The 19,545-nt window shown below is 38.1% G+C and overlaps 1 protein-coding gene across 4 annotated transcripts in view; it reads right to left on the bottom strand.

The window, feature by feature from the left end:
• The window catches only part of VTI1A (vesicle transport through interaction with t-SNAREs 1A), a 259,687-nt gene that overhangs the window by 91,778 nt on the left and 148,364 nt on the right, over positions 1-19,545 (bottom strand). For 2 of the 4 annotated variants that reach the window (XM_069020029.1, XM_069020032.1), the window contains 2 exons: positions 9,689-9,759; positions 5,286-5,358 (listed from right to left, as the gene is read on the bottom strand). In XM_069020029.1, the coding sequence (XP_068876130.1) occupies positions 5,293-5,358; positions 9,689-9,759 (137 nt within the window). In that variant the 3' untranslated portion in view covers positions 5,286-5,292. The remainder of the gene's footprint in view (positions 1-5,285; positions 5,359-9,688; positions 9,760-19,545) is intronic. The other 2 variants (XM_069020027.1, XM_069020028.1) reach the window with 1 other exon arrangement.

Below are 19,545 nucleotides of genomic sequence, written 5' to 3'. Positions count from 1 at the left end.
TACTAATTAATGCCAAGGTTTAATCTGGAATAATAAACTGTATGTTCCTCATCCAAGGACTAGATTGTGATTAACAGCACCACAGAGTTTATCAGTTTCCTTCCGAAAAGATTCAACACTTTGTAATTGATAAATGTTAGCTGCATGACAAAACACAAACGTACAATAATATAAGAATCAAGTAACTATATTAAATGCTTAAAAGTCAGGAAAATCATAAAAAAGTTATTATACTGACAGTAACACGCACTAAAATACCCTATGTGTATTTTATGGCTTCCAGTTAACAACAGAAATATTAAGGACATGGTTTGCAAGAAGCACAATAAAAGCTGTGTTGCCCCAAGAGATGACCCAGAATCATTCTGCCACTTACTCCTCCCCTTATGCAGTCTCCCTCAAGTTAGGGGAATTGCTCCTCTGGTTTAAGTTAACCATATGCTTAAATATGTTCCCAAATCAAGGTTTAAATTACTGAAGTAAACAGCTGCAGCTGTAAATATTCAACATGGAGCAGACATGTTGCTAGAGGATTTACCATTTCAATCATTTTTCAGTGTAGAAATACATCTTGAAGTAAAAATAGAAACATAGGTACGAAAAAAGTTGTTGAAACAATTTCTTCTCAAACTTCTTTTGGCTTGAGACCAAATATCCTGGAAAGAGGAACTCCTCTATTAGCATGAAAACAAGGCAAATGTAGCTGTATGTTAAACTCCACTCTGCATCGGTGATACAAAGACCTGCCTTCAGGAAACTGCAGAGGCTCAACAGTCATGGCCAAGCATGACTGAGACAGGCTTTAGCTCAGGAGAAAAACAGTTTTTTGTCATGGGCTTTTGTGGATGGAAACAGAGATTGGTAGGGAAATAGGGAAAAAGGCAGTGGTAACACTCACTCTTTGTTTGGGTTTGTGTCCACACGGACATCACTGTCCCTGCTGCTGTTCTTAACATATGGAAATGTGGGTTTTGTAGCCAAGCAAGGAGACAGAACAGACATCCTTAACTCTGCACATCTCTAGGAGTGAGATAAAGCAATATAAGAAGTCCTGTGCATACACTGCTGGATGGCCATGGCCCAGGTCAGTGGGGGAGGCAGAGCACACCATGCCCTGCTTAAAGAACTGCCCTACACTGAGAGTCACCTCAGCCCAAAGACCACCACATCACTGCTGAAGCTGTACTAGAAAAAAACTGCAATCCAGGCCCAAACTCTGAAGGCCGATTCTAAAAACCATGATTTAAATCACTTTTGTTTAGGACCAGAGGCAATGGACACAAGTTGGATGATGGGAAATTTCAGTGAGATACCTGGATAATTGCTTATTTCAGCTGCTACTGGAACAGATTGCTCATACAGGCATTGGTATCTCCAAACTTGGATGTGTTTGAAATGTGACTGGAGAAGAGTCTGAGCAACCTACTCTAAAAAACTTGCTTTGAACAGGAGGTTGGACCAGATGACCTCTAGAGGTCCCTTCCAACCTAAATTGTGCTACAATTCTGTGAAATGCTGAAAAATAACTGCAAGGTCTGAAATATCCTGGAGCTCAAAAGTAGAACGAACTTTGACTAGCAGTGATGCAAGAAGCAGGACTCCCAGAATTTTCCTGGAAAGAAGATTGAAGAAGCTTGACCAGAACTACCATTCCATTTTTGACTGCAGTCATATTGGTCATGCAGATGTTGGCAAGTCACATAACTTATTACCTAAGAGCTGAACTGAACCCTTACTGCTTCATTTCTATCAGACAGAGGTAGTGTCTTCCTGTTGGGAATCAAAATTTAAAAGTCTCTTTTATAAATGCAGGTGTGTTCATAAGCTTCTCAAAACATCATTGATAACAATCCAGAACACTGAAATCTGAAGACTAAAAGAGTACTTTTGGCATAAAAATTTCCCAGTGAAACAGACAGGATAAAAAGTTGTTCTGGAGTGTAGCTGCTATTCTTCTAAAGTATTTTCCCGCAACTGGAAGGGGGGTAGACAGAACTTATCTGCTAATTGAAAAAAGATTCAAATCTACTGAAATTTTTATCTGGTTACTTTTAGGTTTGATTGTTTCCCACTGGGCCGTGTGTGGCTTGGAGACTTTCCAAATTCTTTTCTTATAAGCTTTTCTAGGCTATTGGCTTAGGATATGGGCAAAACCCTGAAGATATTCCAGAACACATTATTTTCTACTTCTTTCTAGCACACTGTGCACTCCCCAGCTCACACTGGTGTACAGGCCAAGGGATAGAGACCTGAGACAACCCATCCAGTGCCTCACCACACTCACAATAAAGAATTTCTTCCTAATATCTCATCTAAACATACTCTCAGTTTGAAGCCATTCCCCCTGATCCTAGTCATGTCATGTCATAAGAAGAATGTATTAGTATAGCAGAACCTAAGTAGCTGCTACAGAAAAAAAAAAAAAAATCATGAGTGTGTAGGTCATTTCTATGTGAGAATATTTAAAAGTACTTATTACAAAAATACTCTTACCCACATAACCAAAATATAGGGAGACAACAAATGCCAAAACATAAGGCTGGGTACCTCACTGCTGGAGTAGCAAACTGGGATAGGAAGACCTGTCCCTATTATGCCACTGATTTCCTTAGTGAGCTACGGCAACCTACAAAACCTGTCCCTGCTTTTATTCTCTATCTCCAGAACATTTTATGCACAAACACATGGCCAGGGAATTTAGGTCATACAAAGGCGGTAATTTAGCCCTCTGGCTATCAAAATACCTGATCTCTTAATATATTCAGCCAGATTCAAAAGAGATGCTGCTTTACCTTTCCCAGACAGTAAAATTAGAAAGAGTTAGGCATTAATTTGAAGCACAGGGTGTTAGCATGGCATATCACTTCAAGCATGTCAGCAAATATATATCGTGGGAATAGCAACTACATTGAGCAATGTTCAGTTTGACATTACCTTTTCTGTATAATATTGATGTGGAGAATGGTCCTCCAGTGTTTTATTTTATTGGTTCCAGTAATTATGTGAAACACTGTGTAGTTTGTACTGAAGTATGCAGAAATTAGGACACAACTGCCAATCTGTGCTAGTTATATTTCTTGCAGTTGTATTTATCTAATACATGCTGATTTCTTGGAGTCTGTATTTTATGATTATTCTTGTAACTAAACAAATTGGGATGATGCTGAGGCTGGAATAATGCTAGACCTTTCAACCCAACAGTCACAAACAAATTATATTCACGGTAGGTCTGTCAATTATGTGGTTTTAAGCAACATCCTGAGAATTGTCTACTGCAAACAGCTTCTATGCTGGCCTTGCTTTTGGAACATTTACCTGAACTGAGCTTAAATCCTACCTGCCTTTCATCTAGATGGGTGACTCAGCTCAGCATTTTTGTTGAAGGAAAAGGAAATCCAGTGCCTTTCTGACACTCAGAAACATGCCATCGTGGTGTTCGACTACATAATCCTTTTGTCTCAAAAGAAGAGCCCAAGTATATTTCAGAAAGATTGTATTTTTCATTTGGCTTATGGAACACTTATAAACTAGGACTCCTAACTGTGATTCCCAAACACAAAACAAAGTCAAAGGTTACAGCATATGTTTTTGTTTCAGCTTCTCCAAATTACTTGCAAATGTATTCAAACACAATATGAGGAGATACTTTATTTTATTGAAAATAACAGACTACAGGGTGCTGCAAAAAAGGCTGGGGTACCTCAAGCATAAACATGGAAAGAATACATTGGTTTAGAAACCCATAAATCCTTATTTGAATCTGCCAACCTGAAAGCCAAGTAAAGCCCGAAAAAACTATTTTTCCTAAATGCTATGTCTGATTAAGCCATACTATTAAATGACAGCTGAACTTTAACATTAATATGATATTATTTAAATAACTGCATGATTTTTTTTACACTAAAATGATGAATGATTTTTGGACAGCTCAATTGGCATAAAGCAAGAAACCCCTTTAATGAGATTTGACAAAATGGAGACATATGCAGAATATTCGTTACAGCTCATGTCGCAGAGCCCTTCCAGGGGAGACTTGGGTTTGGTTGGTGTCTTTTCTCTTCCTTCATTTTTTTTTATAGTTTATTTTGATTGTCTACAGTCACTGAACCATCCCTTTCAATTGCCACTTCCGTCCTCCAAGGATTTTGAATTTAGCTTGTGTCATTTACATATTACTCTTAATCAGAGAATTTTATATGTTACATTTTGGAGTTGGAATTGTAAGAAATCTGTGGAATGAAGGCATGAGGTTCAGTCATTTTAACCTTTGTCAATTTGGTATACAAGGAACTAACAAAGGTATTTTTCTGAGGAGACCTATGGAGAAATAAAGCTTGTGCTAAAGAACAACTAATAAAATTCCAGTTTTCACATGTCCTAAGCCAAGTGACAAATCAACAACTCTCCTAAAAACTTCTCCTCTTTTTTTTTTTTAAAAAGCAAAGTGCATTAAGCAAACGCACAACATAAAAGCCTGTGGCAAGGGTAATTTCAGACTGAACTCTTCAGAGGATGCACTAAACTCATTTTAAACTGTGCTTATTAGACGGATGCTTTTCTTCTTCAGGAAGCTGAATATATACAGAAATATGGACATCACAGAGAAGCTCAGGTGCTGTTTCACTGAGTAAAGAAGACATATGCAGAGATGCCACTAATTCAAAAAAATCTGTCTGAAAAGGCACTGATGTAAATTTAAGGGGAGGAGCAGTCAATGAATAACTCCCTCCCTTCAGTCCTATGTAGTTTTAGGACATTGCATAATTTTCCTTTTTGTATCACCTCATTTTGATCCCACAGACAATTTTCATAATACTGAAAGTGTGGAAGAAACACGCTAAAACCACAAGGAGTGACAGCATGCCTGCCCCATCTACTTAGGGTAGAATTGATAATTTTAACTCTTTTCTCTGCACATAAACTTATGCTGCCCCAAAACATTTACCCACTTTCTCATTTTAACAGGCAAAAAACCCCATCAAAACACCGAAATCACTCAAGAAGAAGGAACACAGGAAACCATCATCAAAAAAGCTTAATTTTAGAACACACATCCAAACCTCCCCAACAAATACAAAGAAACAAAGATGAGAAAGCAGTACACAAGAGCTATCCTTCAAGCTACAGAAAACTCTTTCCATAGGCATGACAAACCCTTCTATCATCTGAAGACATTCTACACAGCAGCCTGGGCAAAAAAAAGTCAGGTACAATCACAAAATGTTGAAAACCGAAAATAAAGGCACAGAGGGAGAGAAGAAAAGAAAGAGTAGAAATGTCCCTACCTTGGCCTTACCTTCGCAACATTCCCGTCAAAACCCTGGAACTCTTCCCCAGGTTTGCATCTGTTTCTCTAAGCTGGGGAAAAAAGAGTCCCATTAAAGGTAACAGGCACATGTACCCCATTATGTACAAAGGACAGGTATTTCTACAGTCATCTGAGTCAATCAACTTCAGGTTTAGCACACAACAAGCTCATAAAGCCACCAAAACTCTGAAATTGAAAAATATTTTGTCTTGTTTTCACTTCCATAAATATGAAACCTGGGGAAGGTAAGTCATCGAGGCAACAAAGGTGATTCAGGATAAAGAGCAAAAGCTTTACAAATAAAGGGTTGCAGACAGAAGCTGTGTACATTGGTATCCATAATTCCTATGTGTATGAGTATTGGTCGTCTATATTAGTGAAGGGATCAAGGGATGAAGAGACACATTGCCATGTTCCTGATGCTTTATGAAAAGAACAACATATCTTTCTTTCACTGCTTTTCAAAGACAGCAGTTGAAAGAAAGAAACAGAAATACAAAATATATCCTTTTAGCAATTCTGTGTAAAAGAAATATGTCTATACTGCCCCTTAAATACAAAACTTGTACTGACCTTACAGCAGCCACCTCTGGCCTAGCTGCTCAAATGCTTTGTGAATAGGATATATATGTACACAAGGAACAGCTGTACAGTATATATGGTGGAGTTTTTTTCATATAAGGAACTCTCACTCATTGAAGCAACCATTTTTGTAGTTTTTTAAGACAAAGGAAACCTACAGTTTACAGCTACACCTAATTAGCTGTCTTGTTCTACAGCTCTCAAAAATATTGCAAAATAGGTAAAAAGTGAAACTGGGGAGATGAGAAGTGATGAAGCAAAGGGATAAGTTTACTTCTATTGCTTTTTAAAAGGGGTTAAAATGTCCCCTCTCCTCCTGTGTTTATTAGTGTCCCAGCAAAGGAAATCCAGAAATGGAGAAGGTTATAGGAAGAATGGAGTTACTCTCCTACTGCCTCTTCTGCCACTGGCAGCTAGAGGAGAGACATCTTTTGACATTTTAGAGATCTTGGAACCAGTGGGACATCAAAATCTACAGTAAAAAGAGAATGTAATGATTATGACTATTTCAGTTATGAAATAGCAGGGACCACTGTTTCTAACATGCCTCAAAACACAGCTGTGTGTACATACATAAAAACATTCTTGTCCTTATGAAAGCTGAATATTTACCTCTTCATTATCAAATCAGATTGAAAGGATTACCTGAGTCATTGACTTCTAACTGAAAAAACTTTGGTGTAGTAGACAAAATGCATCCTGTGTTATAAATCCATCAAAACAGTAGCACTGCCAAGAAGAGTGGCAGTCTTCCAATAACAAATCACCTTCACCATAACAAGCCACTTTTATATCTTGAATATTTGAACAGCAGCAATATTAAACCCAGTCTCTATTCTGGAGCACAATACTGTAAATATTTGCTACCAGATTTAATATTGATTACTGAAATCAGTAGTGGCAATCAATGTCACATAACCTTTTTGCATAAATTTCCTCCTTGTTCTTCTAAAAGCTATTAAGAAAATACCAAGTAGAAGCTGGGACTGGATAACACCAATCAAGTCTTGCTCTCAGCAATATTATATTCAGTGGGAAGGCTTGCACTGACTCTCAGATCTCTGTAATTATGTGCTATGATGGAACAAAGATGAGTATTATATTCCAGGGAGGCCATTCCCTCATTTTTTCCTGATTCATCTAGACAATTCAAGCTCCAGAAAAGCAGTTTAGCCCGGTTTGACACAAGTAACAGAAGAAAAAACGTCACAATAATTTTTAAAAGGCTCATTAAAAAGCCAAGTTCTTATCTATGCTAGAAGGGAATCTGAAGTACAAATGTATGCTTTACATTGGTCTTTTATTATTCATAAAGATGCATTTAACACTTGGGGCTTCTCCTCCCTTTTCACAGAAAAGTAGCGCTCTCCTTTTTACCATTAAATGTTTGATCCTAACTTTCCTCTCTTGCTGCAGGATTCTACCTGACAGCTAGAATCAGTGCTGATAGTTAGGAAGGGGAAGCTGAATCTTAGAGGTTTGACAAACTCCTCTAAGCAAGACGACCTCATGTTTTTATGGTAATAAAAAACCCACAAAATAAGCGAAAGAAACATTAAAAAAGAAACAAACACGTACACACATAGTTGGAAGATCTCTAGCTACCTCCCAAGAGAATGCTAAGAAAACACCTTTTCTTCCTGCTCTGGCAGAAAAAAAACCCACATGAAGAGATTCAAACTGAAAGTTTGTTTTTATTTAAAACTGGATTATCTGATTGCAGTTCTTCCATCATTTCTTTACCAATACCAGCACACCACAGAGGTGTGGAATAGAACTGGTGGAATGTGAACCTCTCAAATAAGTGTGTGTTTCACAGAACTGCTGCAGTGAAAACATTTTGAAACAGGCTTTGATATTAGCAATGGCAAATCCACATGGTGTTTAAAAATAATATTAAGAATAATAATGAGAAAGCAGGAAGATGAACAAGATGCTGATATTGATATCTTGTCTGCCTTAGACAAATTTTGATGTTTTCCTAAAAAATGTTGCATGTTTCAATGTATCAGGCCAGTTAACCTATCTGAGTTGTAGCAGAGCTTTTATCCCTTCTGTTTGCCTTCTAAAGAAAAATGTAGTTTTATTCTACAGACAGGAAAATTCATATAGGTAAATTTAACCAAACTATTGAGATATTAACTTATTTATATTTTGCTCATAAAAAAGTCTTCCTAATTTTCCCAACATTGAAGTGTTAAAGCTGACCATCACACTCAAGCTGACAATTGCATTCCAGAAGACAAATTTATTCCCTGGTTGATAAGACAATAATTCCATGTATTTAATGTACATCTATTATTCATTGATAGAGTATCATCTGAGCTGGTCTTTAAAAAACCTCCAGAAAATGGAAAACTTGCCAAATTATCCAGGATCTTCCCTAAAGGTTTATCTGAGTGTATATAGACAGCTGGGACAGGTCCACCCATATGGCTCCACTGGAGAACTTTCCTGAATTCCCTAAAGGAATTTTAATGAAGAAATATTTGAAGTAGCTTATGATAAAAAACAAAAAACTTGGAATTTGAGATCTTCTGTTATGACAAGAGGTTTTTTTACTGCGCTGTGGTGGAGTGTATTTGTACTGCACTTTCCTAGAATACCCTTCTTATTTTTAGTCTTGTTCTTTGCATCTTACAGGTTTGCCATCAAAGAAATTTGCTCCTCAGGTGGAGAGCAATGAAAAGGAAAAGTTCTGTTATGAACCATGTGTACATTGAGTGATCAGAAGTATATCCCTGGGATTTCTAACATCAGCAGAAAGGAACACATGGCATTCATCTCCATTGCCTAGGTTTTATTTGTCCAGCTAGAAACAGAAAAGCATTTCAGACTCAGCAGTCACTGGGGAGGTAGGCAGTAGAGGTGAAATAAGACATCAAGTTGCCAGAACAAAACTTGGTTGATCCTCACAACTCTTAGTTACATTTTGTGATTTAGGCATATTTAGTGTTTTAAAGTAGCTAATGCCCAGGACTTCAGAAAGCAACTGGTACAGCTGACAGAAAATGCCTCATTAATGCTGTTATAGGATGCTTTACCAATTAAAGCTATCCAGGTAAAGAAACTCCCTGGGACAGAGAAAGGAGTTTTTTTTTAAAGTGCCACTGGTCAGTTAAGAGATGTGTGGGAGAGCCTAGCTTTGGCAAAATTGGACACTTGGGAAAGTATCTGAACAACACGTCATGGACAGAAACTCCTGGTTCCATGAGCAGAAAGCAGAGATGGAGAGGCTGGGTTCCCACACAGAAGTTCAGAGAACTTGTATACATTGGATGGGATGGGCTTCTGAGCATCTCCATTATCTCTGCAGAGTAGAGCTGATCCCCGTGGAGGCCACATCAGCCAAAAGTGACACAGATATGTTACCTTGGCTGCAGAGACAGGGCAGCAGTGCCAGCTCTTTCACACAGATCTGCCTAAGGGGATGTTATTTGCATCTTCAGCTACAAAGAGTAAGGCTGATCAACTATTAGAAGCTCACTTTTGATACTGAACTGTTTCAAAGGAAGCCCAGGAAGTCATTGGAACTGACACTATAACAAACCCTTCAAAGGACAGAACACTGATCTAACTGTGATAGCAACAGAAAATTTGCTTCCAACAGCAGATTTGGTGACTACAGTGTGACTCCCCATCAGAGAGACCTGGCAGGATGGGGCCCATGTAAGACACTTTGTAAGTTCTCCACTGCAGATGGTGATTATATCTCATCTGGATTATTTTTGCATGCACAAAGAACTTGCCCAATGCAAATAAAATGCAGAATCAGCAATTACTTATTATCAAACTTACCCTTTCCCGAGCACGCTGTATCTTCTCTCTGTCATGGCTGAGGTTTTCAAGCATCTCCTGTCCAATCTGCTCTGCATTAAAAAATTAAAATGTAAATCATGAAAAATACAGCTTGTGACTGCAAGGCCCTAAAATGCCAAGTTAGATTGTAGCAACAGCATTTAATACATGTGGTAGCCTAATCACTCCTCCTAACTGCAAAAAGGAATATATCATTATACTAAATATTAAGTTTTTCAAGCAACATAAAAATGAAGAAGCAAATCAAACCAGAAGCTATCCCTCTACAGTCTCTTGAGGTTGTCTAGGCCCTGGGAATTGATGCTGACCTTTGATTTATGAAACAAAGGCAAGAACACTTTCAGACTTGCTCTAGGTGCTGGGTGCTCATACTTCCTATCTACTCCTTAAGCCCAAGGAAGTCAGTAAGCCTTTGCTTAAACACCAGCCATCCTTGTACATCTAAAGACACTGAGAAGTCATATTAGAAGAAAACCACTCTCAGTGCCTCTCAGCATTTACCATTGATGCTTAAATGAAAGCTTTTTCAGGCTCAGCCCAGTTACTGGTGTCTGCTTTGCTCCACCACGGACTGTTTCTGGCTGGCTTAGAGATAGGCTGTAATCTCCTGATGTTTTCAACAGCAGTCAGACACATTAATTTATAGTCATCACCGTTTGTTTACACAGGGGTTGTTTGCTTCCGCAGCTTATGCTGAACCAAAGGTTGCAAAATTATAGTGGAGAGGCCTCAAGATATGGTACAAAGACAACACAAGATGCCAAAACTTTACTCTTCAAACAGCTTCAATCAAATGCTTCTCTAACACTGAAATATTAGCAGCAAGTATAGAGAAGAGATTTTAATCTTCAAAGCTCCATAGAAATATTAAGAAACCCTCCCTGTATTTCCCCGAAGGAAAAAAATAAGTTAAATCATTCCCATTTTACAGATGGGGAAGCAGGCAAAAGGAGCTGAAGCAGCTGTAGCTTTGCCTCAGGATACGCAGCACGTGTGAGACAACCAGCATTTCTGTGCACATTCATTTAGGGTACTTAGCAGGCTTACCAGAGATACGCACCAAAACAGCAAAACTACAAAAACATGGGGGCTTTTTTCTTAGACAACAAAAAAAATGCCTTGCTTTTGTTCTGGTGAGTGAGTGGGATCTTAAAATGTCATTATTCGGGGAGTCTTGAGAAAATGGATCATTAAAAATTCACCCATATGTTAGTAAACATGATTATGATTTTTTTTAAATTAATACAATCCATTTTTAAGGAACAATCCAAAGTAGAATCGCCTCAAACTTTAAAAGTTTGAGACAAGCAATGTTATTTTTAAATCCATTTAACACAAGGCACAGAGTCTGCCAGATAAAGTCTGAGGAAATTCATTACATATATATTTTTCTATCAGTTGCCAAGTACAGTACAAGTAAGATAAATATTTCCTCTGACCACAAATTGACATCCTCATTATGCTATCTTGTCCCTCTTGGCTTGCTGCTCTTTACTTTTAGCTGTATATACAATGCCTCCCAAAGGTGAAATGTGGTAAGATACATGGGTTTGGAGTTAGAAAGGCGGCACAGTGCAGTGCAGTTACACAAATGGCAGCCTCAGAAAGTGATTCACGAGAGCCTTGCCTATGTTTGCATGTCAAAGGACTTACAGGATGGAACTATACTGAGCTTTTCCTCATTAAAGCACCCAAAATACTGTAATACACAGATACATATCTTCAATGCAATCTAGGGGAGAAAAAAAACAATGCAAAATCCCTTAAAAAGAAAGTGGGGGAAAAAAAGCAACAAATTACTAACCTAGTAGCATGAGGTGAAATGATAGTAAGTGTATTTAGTACTAAAAATTATATGTATGTTTGCAGACATAAAGGACTATGAGGTGCAGATTTTCCTTCAAAGGAATAAGTATAAAATACATGGCTAAAATGGTTTGGTATCTCATTAACAAAGTTCAAAAATATCTTTGTAGGAAACAGTTTTATTTTTATTACACCAATTTTAAATAAGTTACTGTGGGGTTTGTTTTTTTTTTTTTCATCGTCTTCCTGTCACTGGCAAGTTCACACTCTTAGCTTTTTATAATGATTGAGTTTATTTTCCAACCATCAATGTGACAGCAGCATCAACTGTAAGTGAGGGTAAAACACCGTCACTTTGACGAATAGTGTATTTTCCTCTCATTGTCGATGACTGAAGACATCAATAAATAAGGAAGGAGAGCATGTCAGCCAGAATATCACAGAATGAATTGCTGATATGACACTTAGGGATTAAACCTTCAGCCATGAAGTTCAACCTAGCAGAGGGGTCTGAGAACTGAGATAGTTGCGTTTCTTCCCAGCAGCCTCTATAGATAAATAATTGGACGGATCATCAATTTTACAGGAGCAGCTTTACTCTACATGCACTTTTGTTGATGATCTTTGGCCTTTTTTGGGCTAAAATAACAACATAAGTTGAACAAAGAGACATGATGGAGGTAACATAATCTCACAATAAATTTGCAAACATAAATTGACACCTTCATCCTCTTCATATCCCCATTCTACTCCGAAAATTCACTGATGACAGTGAAACTTGATTTTTAGCTGGAAGGTCAAGACAGTCAAACAAAAATATTATTAAACAAAGAAAATAAAGACTTCTCAATGATATGAAGACATGTCTCTTCACTCGGTTTGTAACTGCAAGTACCTGGGACTAGGAAAAATGTAGCATTAGCCCACAGTACAGCTAATTACAAGCTTGATATCATTGCTATCTGCTTGCTACCATTTTTCAAGTTTCCCCACAACTCTGATGTTTTCCTGCCAGTTAAAACATTCATCTATGTGGCAGATTTGTGCTTTTAGTGCAAGGATGCTGTATAGATCTTTCCAGCCTACTTATAATGCAAGTCATTGATGAAGCTACTACAGTTATGTGAAAAGGTCAGGTTTGTAAGATATACTGTAGTGCAGATGCATGAATTAAGACCAATACACAAACTGAAGGGTGTTGCCTGTTGACAGTAATGGTGTTATTTCCATAGAATCTTAACAATGTCAATTATTTGGGGATTATGCCAACCTTTCAGTTGTTTTGTATGGACAATGTTTAGTACAGTGCACTCCCAAATCCTACCAAAGACTGAGTGGTGCTGCCTCTTCTAACTGAAATTCCCAGAGAGATGCATAAAATTATGTTCTAAAATTACAGCTAAACTGTGAGAAGCAGAAGGGTGAATGCATTTACATCATTATTATCTGTGTACTGACAGAGGGCAGGAATATTCGATAGAGCAATTATCTCAGTCTTAAACAATGCTGTGATGGCCAGAAAAAAAATATTTCTGAAAACGTACATAATATTAACAAGCATCACCCTTAAATTGTGAATGCTAAAATTCACAGCTCTAAATGTATTCTGCCCTAAAGGTGTTTGAATAAAGTATGGGAAACCATCCTCTTTAGTGCCGAGCACTTCAAAAATGCCATGTTGTGAGTCCAACAAAAATGGTGCCTGTTTCTATAAGACTGCTATGCAAGAAAAATATAACATTTCTTATCCTAAACCACTGAAATTAATTAGAAGAAAAAATACTCTTTCCCCACCTGAAGAAAAAACAGCACCCCCCCCCACCCTAAAACCCAACTTCACCCTTCATATGTGCATAAATTGGCACATGGTTTTCAACTTTTATGTTGAGATAAACCCGAAAGACAATGATCACTTCTAGCAATGCTTTGCACTCCTCAATAAGCCCTTTCTTTGGAATTTGCCTGTAACCTGTATGCAGTATTTATTTATACCTACAAATTGTAATTATTTAATACGTGGTCCACAGAGCTTGATTTCTAATACCTACACACACATCAAGGACGCAAAATAAGTTGTGCTTGACTGGTTTTTCTTTTACTTTTTTTGCCTCCAGCCATTTAAGAATTTATGTACTTTATCAGCTAAACTGATTCTGAAAGAGTTTTTTCTAATCACTCAAGTCAATAGTACTTTTTTCCCCTAAGAATGACTAATATATTTACTCAAGAGACAGGAATGACATGGAATGAGCCTTCCAGGCTTTAGGATAAACAAACATGCATTTTTATGAATTTTGAAGACTGACTCCCCATTTTCCTTTTCATACAAAAAATAAAATAATCCAGCATAGTTTATAGAGCACTTTTTCTCTCAAAGTGTACCCTGTGTGTGTGCATATATATGTGTATGTGTATATACATATATATACGTATATATATATATATGCAAGTGTCATAACATGCAGCAGAAGATCATGATGAAAATCAAGATGGCTGGTCTACAGAATCATGAAATCCACCAAAAAACCCCTCTGTGTGTTGATCAGAGAAGGAATGGAGAACAGTTCCAGGCCGAGATCCTCAGCCCTGCCTAGTGAGCAGTGCCATTTGGGGAGTGTAATTGTGTACTCTCTTTACACAGAGACATCCCATGCTCTGAAGATGTAGCAAAAGCCTATAGAAGATTTTTGGAGACTGTGCTGACACAGGCTGGGACTTTTTTTTCTAAAAGCCACTCGGCTTTGGACAGGTTAAAAGTTTTGATTTTAGGAGACTAGGATAAATCAACAGCAGTGTCTGGGAAAAAATGCTAGAAAGTGTTAAAAGCTCACTGTTCAGAGGTGACAGCAAGCAGGTTTACAAACTTGGAAAATATACGTTGCAGGAGTTGAAGAATTCAGGGCTGAGTCAAACACCTTATGCATCTGACAGCAGAAAGTTAATAAAGAAAGTGATGACATATCTTGAAGTATAGGGACACCAGTAAAAGTCCAATAAATTCCCCAGTTCACAGCTGACATATATTAACATCGAACAGCTGATATAATTAGAAACAGAAGGATTTAGATCATTAAGGTTATTAAAAAACAAGTATACGTTAATACAGATAAATGAAGGATAATGTAACAGCCATAAGCCAATGGAGAGACAATTTGTAGAGCATTTACAGAACAGTGAAACATGAGTTAGTGCTCAAATGCCTCGAGAGTCTGCCATGAAGATGCTAATCTGCATGCTGCTAAGTGGTCACTTAACACAATAAAATAAAAATTAGCTACATTTTATAGGGATTAGTTGTCTTCTTCAGCAGAAGCAAATGCAATACAAGTGGAAAGAGCCCTGGCAATCCATAGCATTCACCAAGGACATCCAACTCTTCCAGAGCTGTCAGAAAGTTCAGTTGCAAGAGAGGATAAAAGAAGTTGCCCGGTCTTACTGTGGAAGTAAGTAACATCTAAGAATACCTCCCAAACTTCCAAAGTCCAAGATGTCCACCAAAGTAAAAATACAAACATTTCTCAAATGAAAAGGTCTCCCTATAACCTATAATAGATGTTCATGAAATTATTTTTATTGGCCAAGAGCAAAAGGGGTTGCTTGATACTGAGGTCAGGGAAGCCAGAAAGAAAAACATCCAGAACACCTAATCAGAATTCAGTCTTTGTGCTTTGTTCAAAATAAAGAAGAAAAGATATTTGAGGAAGGTGCCACATGCCTTTAAGAACAAACTGGGAGCATTTCATAACCAACACCTCCCATGGTCCAGGCCTGGCTTGTCCTTCCCCAGTAAAAAAAAAGGCAGATGAATGAGAAGAAAATAGGATAAAGAAAGAAGAAAGATGATATATGACAGACCTACTAACTTCACCTCCAGTTGCTTTTTCTATTTCTAAAGTTTCATACCTTTTCTGAAATCCTAACTTCCATCAATCTGCTGGTAAAAAACAACTCATTTCTCACTAACTGATGTATTTTTTTTCTGTCTACTCCCATCACCAATCTAGCTGAGCTCCCTTACTAACATCCTCACAGCAACATTCACAGGAGGTGGCAGACTTTGATTCTGCTGAGCACTTGTCTCCATTGAAGGCTGGCCATTGTTCTTGCCATGCCCCAGCCCAGCAGTGCTCGTCTGCTCCAAATTCTTCCCATTGCATCTTCCTCCCCTACCCTCTTCCTTCAAATAAGTTCTAAGGCAAAGAGAAATCTTTCCTTAGTGCATCAATAAGTAAACAGCTTGCTACCCCCATTTCAATCACCAATAACATAAAGTTGGGAGCCAACCCTCAGCGTCTTCTTTTGCTACTACTTTTAAGTGCTCCTAGGATGGAAGAAGCCCCTGCTTGCTCTGAGCTTGGTGCAGGAATGGGTGATGCTTCACTGCAGTACTGCCAGTCTTGAACTTGTCTGAAAGTGATTTAGCAGGGGAGAGTATTAAAATCCTGATTGCATCTAAATTAAGTTGCAGAAAGACATCCTCTAAAACTTGAGCCACAAACCATCACTTAATTAAACCTGTGACTCCAAACAGCACCAAGATGACACAATGGTGATCTCTGGTTCATCTAAGGCTAGATTAATAATCATTATTTAATCAAAAGTGCTCCACCATCTACCCAGTTTGCTATAAACTCAGAGCAGTACAAATAATTACTCTGGACTCCTCATTACTGGTTATTTTAAAGACTTAAAAACCGCAGGCAGAGAGTTGGCAACTTAAACTCCTGCACTGAGTAGCTTGAGGCTCAGAAAGTTGGCCCTATCTCTAGAGCTGATCCACTCTTAAAGCAGCAAGTGCACTTCAAGACATAGAGCTAAGCACAAAATAGATGAGACAGCCTATTAGCCAACCAGCAAATAGAAAAAAAAGTTACATTAGGTTTTCAAAAGAGAAAAAAATGGTTTGAAATTCTGAAATATGTTTTACATTTGAAGAGTGGAGTGAGAATTTTTTTCAATCTCATTTAACTACACAAACCCACAGTATATGACATTTAGGTAGTACAGTGATGAAGAACAAAGACCGCTAGTTATATCGGTAAGCACTGGAACAATTTATTATTTCTGTTTCAAACTGATTCTTTATGACCCATTTATGTGGCTTAAACTTCTCAATAGTAACAAGAATGTTTTGCAATGTCTCCTCTGGACATCAGAAGACCTATGAGAAGAATATATCCTTCAGCTGTTTCAATTTGAGAAAGTGCTCCTTGAAGCAAAAAGCAAAGTCAACATCAGAAAGTAAAGCCAGAGCCAAATAAAATTACATTTGGGTTTGTTCAGGTTTCTCCCAACATCCTGATGTACCAGATTTATCTTGAAACTACAGGCCAATTAGAAAGCCAGGAAAGCTGGCAACATAAACAAGAAGTCTATGCCTGTTTGATCTTTAATATTTCCATGGAGCTAAAGAGTGTTTTAACCTTTCTTGCACTGTTCAGAAATTCATTTTAAATGTGAATGGAACTATCTCCTGCTGTATTCACATTCATATTTAAACAATGAAAAACAGAAATAAAATAGCACCCAGACATTAGAAAAATAAAACAAACCTAGAAGACGATTAATAAATAATGCTTAAACTCATTGACCAGTGCAGTCGTCTGTGCATAAAGAAAGTATTCTGTAAACAGCGTGAGTATATTAAAAAAACCCCATATATATAAACTTTCTAAAACATGGTAAAGCCCACAAAGCAGGTGAACAGCTCAGCAACCTCGGAGCTGGCTTCAGTGCAACTCACTCTTTGAATACGAATTAGCAGTGGGTAATCGCGGCATATTTATGAGGCCTTTTGCCTGGTCCTTCTCTCCAGTGAATGCTGTATTATTCATTGCGTGTGCCCTGACCCCAGTGCGCTCCTGTTCTGACAAATCATACTTGATTAAGACAAATCTTTATTAGTTAGCTAGTCAACTTCCCCATTTATCATTTGCAAATCCCATTCCCTTTTTCGGGTACAGTAAAAAAGTAACTGAAACCGAAACCATTTTTTCTCCGTATGAAATGAAATGCTTGTTACAGCCAGTAAGTGCAAGCAGAAGCCTAGAAGTCAGTAATAGATGACAAAACAAAGGTTCAATAGGCATAAATTACAAATGGGGCAAAATTCTAACACCACAGGGTATCTTGGATAGGCTGAGGAAACATTAATTAGCTCATCCTTTCAATGTTTCCCATTTTTTTCACAAATTAAATCTCTCAAAATCTAAATGTCATAAAACGAAATGCATTGCAAAGTTGGAGGATGAAAGTATCAAAGTTTAAAAAATAATAATAAAGAGAATGCTGAGGAAGGTTATTGTTCAAGGTTTCTACCAATCCTAAAAAAACCACCTTTTAAAAGGAAGAAAAATGAGTACCAAATTACTAATGAAGCTTTAGTTTCCCTTGAAATTGCATTATCTCTTTAGAGAGGTGGCAATTTGGAGAGGAAAAACCCCTTTCAAGACAATGTTAGTTTATTAATTGGGTAATTTACAACTAGAAAACCACGTGATGTGCAATGCACAACAGTTTTGCTTGCAGAGAATGATGTTTCTTCTACCAGGACTCTGGCGATCTGAAGCAGCTACTTGGAAGTGGAGGGACAAGGGACAGAGGGAAGGGACAGTCTGTAGCTCATTGGGCTGTCTCAGTTCAAGTTCCAGCTCTATCCCAGAATTTTATTCTCTGGAGGGATCTCTAGGAAATGCTCACTTGCCTGTATTTTTGTTTGGTGATGAAGTTTAGTAGATTGTGCATTTTATTACATTTTGAATCTTGGTTATCTACATTGTGATATTTATACTCATCAGTTAGAATCTGTGTTCATTTGAAATATACAGCAATTAAAAAACCTGCACCTAAAGGACAAAACATCAAGATAAACATCTCTGTGCTCCTTACCCAGCACACTCCTTACAGACTCCAGTCTTCCTCCACTTACACCTTCCCATCTCAAGCCATTTTTCCTTTGTTTTATTTGTTTGTTTTCTTTTTTTTTTTTACCCTGCAGGACTAATGCAGCTATGGATTCTGCTGCTTTTTCACACACATGAGCTAAGTGCTAGTTATTTCCATCTGCAATGTTGCCTTTGATTACACACAGAGCAATGCTGAGAAAACCACTCCCTCACTAAACCCACAGCAAGGGTTCAGAGGGAACAATGAAATATACTCAATGGCCTGGCAAATCAGTGTTATCAGGAGCTATACAAAAGGGAAAGAATCCAGACTGATTTTAAAATCCTGGCTGAATTTGCAGGACTATGTGTATATATACGTGTGTATATATATGTAAAATTAAAAAGTCTCTGCTCTTATACTTGTTAAACAAAGATATTTCTTCTGGAAATTGCTGAGATGGAAAAATAGACTATCCCATAATAGAATTTTTACAGCACTCCTCAGAGCAGACTCATATTTTAAGGATCAAGTTAAGCTCTTCAGATGGTGTTTCAGAGGTTGACTTTTATGGGACCTTTATTGCATATAGACACAATTTGTTTCTAAGGGATCCCTGCTAGGAAAAATTGTTGAAAAACCTTATCTTTCAGTAAGTGCCTAAGATGACAAGTGTGATTTCTTCTGATGGAGCAACCCAGCAACACTTATCAATACTTTTGGCATCTATACATTAGACTACCCCAGGATGATTTGACTTAGGGCAGGCCTGGAGATTTCTAAAACCAAACTGCTCCAGAACAAAGCAGTTTACTGCATGGGCAGCAGCTTTTGCTGGGATTCTCCCAAAGCAGCTGCCTGGAGTGCTCCAAGTGCCATCCCAGCTACTGGGCATGATCTTTGGGTCCCAAAGATTTGGATCTGGGTTACCAGAGAGGCTGCTTCTTGCTCTTGGGTGCTACTTGAAGGGCAGCCAGCACAGACATGGGCACTGGAGGTGCCGTGAAGAAGCGCTGGCAGCTGAACGGTCTCTGTGGGGACGTCCCAGGTTTGGGTGACATCTCCCCTCTCTCCTGGTCTGCCAGACTTGTCAGCATGCAGGACATGCTGCCAAAGGCACAGGTGGTCTGCTGTGGGACGTCATT

The sequence above is a fragment of the Aphelocoma coerulescens genome, chromosome 6, assembly GCF_041296385.1.
Source record: "Aphelocoma coerulescens isolate FSJ_1873_10779 chromosome 6, UR_Acoe_1.0, whole genome shotgun sequence".
Classification (NCBI taxonomy): domain Eukaryota; kingdom Metazoa; phylum Chordata; class Aves; order Passeriformes; family Corvidae; genus Aphelocoma; species Aphelocoma coerulescens.
Note: the sequence above shows the minus strand (reverse complement) of the source record. Positions and strands in the feature narration are given on the sequence as shown.